Source organism: Lithobates pipiens, unplaced genomic scaffold (assembly GCF_037356315.1).
Source record: "Lithobates pipiens isolate NorthernLeopardFrog02 unplaced genomic scaffold, aLitPip1_a1.2 Scaffold_27, whole genome shotgun sequence".
Lineage (NCBI taxonomy): Eukaryota > Metazoa > Chordata > Amphibia > Anura > Ranidae > Lithobates > Lithobates pipiens.
This window is the reverse complement of record NW_027507788.1, coordinates 213,455,894-213,461,893: the sequence shown is the minus strand read 5'-3', so window position 1 is coordinate 213,461,893 and position 6,000 is coordinate 213,455,894. Positions and strand designations below refer to the sequence as shown.

General features: G+C 45.2%; 1 protein-coding gene across 2 annotated transcripts in view; it reads right to left on the bottom strand.

The window, feature by feature from the left end:
- Positions 1 to 6,000, bottom strand: part of ARHGEF16 (Rho guanine nucleotide exchange factor 16) — an 80,007-nt gene that overhangs the window by 20,221 nt on the left and 53,786 nt on the right. For both annotated transcript variants that reach the window (XM_077458224.1, XM_077458225.1), the window contains exons 7-9: positions 5,609 to 5,761; positions 2,740 to 2,869; positions 37 to 111 (exon numbers count right to left, since the gene is read on the bottom strand). In XM_077458224.1, the coding sequence (XP_077314350.1) occupies positions 37 to 111; positions 2,740 to 2,869; positions 5,609 to 5,761 (358 nt within the window). The remainder of the gene's footprint in view (positions 1 to 36; positions 112 to 2,739; positions 2,870 to 5,608; positions 5,762 to 6,000) is intronic.

Below are 6,000 nucleotides of genomic sequence, written 5' to 3'. Positions count from 1 at the left end.
CATCAGAGCGTATTCATAGAGGGCTCAGAGCCTTACCTTACTGATGGCTTTCAGTGCCCTGGTGTTGGCTTCATACTCCGGAGAGTCCATGTCCGTTTTCTGACAGATCGTCTACAGAATGGGACACAAACACATTCACTGAGATCGAAAAGAATCTAAAAATGACACTTTTCAAAAATGACAAAAACACATAAAAATACACACTTAGGGGGAGATTTACTAAAATCTGGAGCAGCTCTGCCTATAAACCAATCAGCTTTCAGGTTTTATTGTCAAAGTTGAATTGAACACGCTGAAGTGAGAAGCTGATTGGTTCCCATGCACCACTGCACCAGATTCTGAGTGATCATGTTGTAAAGCGCTGAGCAAACTGTTGGCGCTATATATAAAACCTGTATAATAATAATCCAATTTTACTAACTCCCCCTCAATGGGTCCAAGAAAAAAAATTGCTGTATGAATGTCCCAAGCATTTGCCCTCCGATTCCTCCTGTAGTGAATTATCTCTGTACTGTCTGCCCTAACGCTGTAAAGCACTGTGCAAACTGTTGGCACTATAGAAATCCTGTATAATAATAATAGTAACTCTGCACAGTAAAACCTTGTACTATGAGCAGAATTCGTTCCAGAAACATGCTTGTAATACAAAGCACTTGTATATCAAAGCAAATTTCCACATAAGAAATAATGGAAACTCAAATGATTGGTTCCACAACCATTTATTCATAGGTCCTTCAGTTTATAGTCCACATAAAATTAGGGCTGTGGAAATTAAAGATTAATTCTTGGATTAAATCGATTCTTTTTTTGATCAATCAAAATTCTTTTGATCGGTACTCACCTCTCCGCTGGCTTCCGGGTCTTCAGGGAGTTCCGTCGGAGATCCAGTGACGTCACGGACATCGACACCCCCGGATTCGGGGGAGGAGCCCGGTGACGTCGAAGTTCTGATTGGACGTAACGCATACGGGGGGGGGGGAAGGAGCTATGCGTGACGTCACCTGCCGCTGCCCTACGGAACTAACACGATTGTCGGCTTTACATGCTGTGTTTTTATCATCTTTATGTGAGTAGTTTGTGTTTGAACTCAAAAATTAAATCTTATACTTAAAGAGGGATTCCACCCAAAAAAAAAAATATTAAAAGCCAGCAGCTATAAATACTACAGCTGCTGACTTTTAATAAATGGACACTCACCTGTCCCGGGTTCCAGCGATGCCGGCAGCCGAGGCCGATCGACCGCTCGGGCCTCGGCTGCTGCCGCCACCATTCTAGGTGAGGGAATCAGGAAGTGAAGCGAATCGGCTTCACTTCCCGGTTCCCTACTGCGCATGCGCGAGCCGCGCCGCGCAATAGGAAATCTCTGCGCTGTCTCTGAGACCCGTGTGTGTCCCAGCAGACAGCGCGGCAGGGCAGGAAATGGCGTAGCCTCCCACGGGAGTCTATGCCCGGAAGTGGGTGTAAATACCTGTCTTTGACAGGTATCTCCACCCCCCTCCCCCCTGAAAGGTGTCAATTGTGACACCGGAGGGGGGGAGGGATCCGATCAGCGGAGGTTCCACTTTAGGGTAGAATCCCGCTTTAAGCGGCGAGCACTTAGATCAGGGGTCTCAAACAGGCGGCCCTCCAGCTGTTGCTAAACTACAAGTCCCATGAGGCATTGCAAGGCTGGCAGTTACAAACATGACTCCCATAGGCAGAAGCATGATGGGAATTGTAGTTTCACAACAGCTGGAGGACCGCCAGTTTGAGACCCCTGACTTCGATCTTTTCTTTCTACCCATGACCCGGCGTCCTTGCTGAGATCTAAGAAGATGTGAGAGAAGTTTATGGTCCGTGTTAACCCTTTTGATACCCGTTTGCATGACCACCTGTTTGCACAATATAAAAAGATTATAGCGATGTGATTGGTTGTGTGACCATAAAACGTCCCTCCGCAAATAGAATCCTCCACAAGGGGATTAGAAGCAAAATCCAGCAGGAGCTCCAGAGTATAAAAGAGAAGAGAGGCGCCTCTAAGTGTAGCAATATGTTGCTAAATGTTGCACCTTCATTAAATGTAACCATATTGCTACACTTAGAGGCGCCTCTCTTCTCTATTATACTCAGTTGTGACATCACACCACTTGTACATCAAGTCACAATTTATTTAAAAAAGGGCTCTCAAACCAAGTTACTCTCAATCCAAGGCTTTACTGTATTTTGGCTAATAAGTTAATTTCCTGCGATCATTACTTCCACCAGGTAGCCATAATGTGACGTTTTCTCAGTTTGGGGTATTTCAAGCGCAGGTCAACCAAATTGAATTACCCCCCCCCCCCCCCCCGCATCTCACAGAAGTACTACAAGTCAGGGTTACCAACCTCCCACAGCATTTTTTTTTACTGAGAAAACATGGAAAATTTACTGGCGGAGCAAATTTATATATTTTTTTTTTTTTTTTTACTGGCAACCTGAGAAATTACAGAACTCCTCTAGAAAACCAAGACAGTAAATATTTGAACAGTATAAACATGATATGGAAACACTGACAATACCTATAACAAAGTCATTTGCTTGATTTACACTTAAAAAGTCAACAGAGCATGAAATTATCAGCCCCAGATATTTACTGACAAAAATCACTGATTTATACAAACTGTCAGTAAATTTACTGGCGGTTGGCAACCCTGCTACAAGTACATGTCAATGCTGGGCGGAGGATTTTGCAGAATTTGGACAAGTGAATGCAGTACTCACATCCATCAGAAGAGGGAGCCGCGTGGCCCTCTGCATGGGAAGAATGAGAAAGGAAATCATTGGCAGACCGCCGCACTCCGGGCTCATCTGGATCTTGTTCAGCGTTTCCTTAAAGGCCACGTTCGTGGATCTGTGTAAAGACAATGAGAGAAATGTAAAGTTCCCATCAGAGAAGCAGACATTTATGGCAGTATGGTGGTCATTGGCTACCCCCCCATTCGAGGCTTAAAGTGTGTTTTTGGGACAAGAAAAAAACAAAAGAAACACAAAACAATTCAGCAGATTTAATATTAAGAATGTTGCAAATGCAGAAAAATACCTACGGATCTAACTTCCTGTTATATGACAACGCTGCCTCTGCTGCACTGAAATACCAAGCAGTGTTGTCACCCCTGCCCTTTCTGCTGGACTACAGAACACCTCCCTATGTTATGGAGATACACAAGGGAGATGTGTTCAGTTTTCTCTTCCTGCAGCACCACAGGGTGGGAAAAAAACAAAAACAACAAAAAAACAAAAAAATAAAAAATAAAATAAAAACACAAATATAGACACCGCATCTATGAACTAGATATATACAGTATCTATCTATCCATCTATAAACACTATGGGGGTTATTTACTAAAGGCAAATCCACTTTGCACTACAAGTGCACTTGGAAGTAAAGTCCCTGTAGATCCGAGGGGGACATGCAATGAAAATAAAAAAAACTGCATTTTAGCTTGCACATGATTGGATGATAAAATCAGCAGAGCTTCCCCTCATTTCAGATCTACCCCTTTAGATTTAGAGTGACTGCACTTCCAAGAGCACTTTCAGTGCAAAGTGGATTTAGCTTTGGTAAATAACCCTCTATATTGTCAAAAGTATTGGGACACCAGCTTTTACACGCACTTGAACTTTAACGACATCCCAGTCTTAGTCCGTAGGGGTCAATATTGAGTTGGCCCACCCTTTGCAGCTATAAAAGCTTCAACTCTTCTGGGAAGGCCGTCCACAAGGTTTAGGAGTGTCTATGACCATTCTTCCAGAAGCGCACTTGTGAGGTCAGACGACAAGGGCAAGAAGGCCTGGTTCGCAGTCTCCGCTCTAATTCATTCCAAAGGTGTTCTTTGGGGTTGAGGTCAGGACTTTGTGCAGGCCAGTCAAGTTCCTCCACCCCAAACTCGCTCATCCGTGTCTTTATGGACCTTGCTTTGTGCTCTGGTGCGCAGTCATGTTGGAACAGGAAGGGGCCGTCCCCAAACTGTTCCCACAAAGTTGGGAGCATGAAATTGTCCAAAATGTCTTGGTATGCTGACGCCTTAAGAGTTCCCTTCACTGGAACGAAGGGGCCAAACCCAACCCCTGAAAAACAACCCCCACACCATAATCCCCCCTCCACCAAATGATTTGGACCAGTGCACAAAGCAAGGCCTATAAAGACATGGGTGAGTCAGTTTGGGGTGGAGGAACTTGACTGGCCTGCACAGAGTCCTGACCGCAACCTGATAGAACACCTTTGGGATGAATTAGAGTGGAGACTGCGAGCCAGGCCTTCTCGTCCAACATCAGTGCCTGACCTCACAAATGCTCCTCTTGAAGAACGGTCAAACATTCCCATAGACACCCTCTTAAACCTTGTGGACGGCCTTCCCAGAAGAGTTGAAGCTGTTAGCCTGGAGGAGTGGGCATTCCAAAGCAGACTGCATTTGTATGCCGACCACCCTAGGCAACACCTACGTGTGATGTGGAGCCTCCATGATTAATTAAAATAGCTGAAATCCAATCAATGAAAGGGACAGCCAGGCTTTGGGGGGAGGGGCGAGGGGCTCTAGTTGATCTTGGATGTCTTCCAGCCAGGTGAGCACTAGCTGTCTTGTTGCAGCTTCTAATGCACACTGTGAGCAGCTCACAGTGTGCAGTGAAATCAGAGTAAGCCTTTTCAGTCCAGGTGAGCAGTCCTTACAACTGTGCAAGCCTGAAGGGAAGGGTGACCCAGTAAAAAGGTTCCCTCCTGTACTCTGTGCTTGGGGGGTCACACAACTTATACTGATGACATGGGGGGGGGGGGGGGGGGGTGCAGTCCTGGTAAAGAGGGCTCCATTTTGAAATTTTTTATGAAATCCATACAGAGTCAGATCATTCCTAATAACGTCATCTTATGGCCGTGCACCAATAATGCCGGGCTCCACAAATGAATTGGCCTTCAACTTTTGAGGGGGGGGCAGAAAGGAGAGAGCGTGTACAGTGTAAAAATACGTATACTGGTGGATGGTCCAAATCAGCCTCTCTCAACCTTTTCAACACAGAGGAACCCTTGAAATAGTTCTCCGGTCTCGGGGAACCCCTGCTAAAAATTAGAAATCTACAACTCATGATACAATAGTGTGATGGTCATTGGGAAGAATGGTCCTTACACTTGTGGTCATCGGGAAGAATGGTCCTTACACTTGGGGTCATTGGGAAGAATGGTTCTTACACTTGGGGTCATTGGGAAGAATGGTCCTTACACTTGTGGTCATTGGGAAGAATGGTCCTTACACTTGTGGTCATTGGGAAGAATTGCCTCCTTACCGATAGCTAAAAAGATCAGTGGTGTCAGTGGGAACTTTTTCGAGAGGCAGAAATTGCCCAACGCTGAAGGAATCCTGGTTGAGAATCACTGGTCCAAATGGTCCCTTTATTAGTTCCACAATCAGGCCACATCCCTGGTGGAGCCCCATATAGTAAATACTGTCTGTAGAGCCTCACAACCAGACACTTTCCGATTCTATTGATCTATTTCCAGGGTGGCTTTATAGCCACTTGTTGGCTGTAGGGTTGCATAGAATATGTATGAGAAGTGAGGCCCGGGTGGGCCCTTTGCTTGCGGAGTGCCTCCACTTACAGCAGCCTTTGGAGGGTCCTCTGCTGGTAGACCTCATTGGCGCAGTATATGACGTACGGATGGAAACGGTTCAGCGCATGGTCCTCCACAATGTCACTGATGTCGTGGATGTAGACATCGTCCTTGTGCCGCTTCTCCAAGTCATCAAAAAATCTGGAAAGAAAAAATAAATGGGAGAATAAAATTTCACAATTCCACCTAAATGGTACCCGACTCGGTTACTGAGAAGTTGTAAGTCTTCCATGCTTTACAACCGATTTAAAAATTCCAAAATAAACAAGAGTCTTGCTCAAGAAAAGCTGCCATGTGGTGTATCTCAGAACACTTTCCTGGACTTCCAAAAGTCAAGTCAAGAAGATAACCAAATGTTGACTTTGGGAATCCAAGTTGAG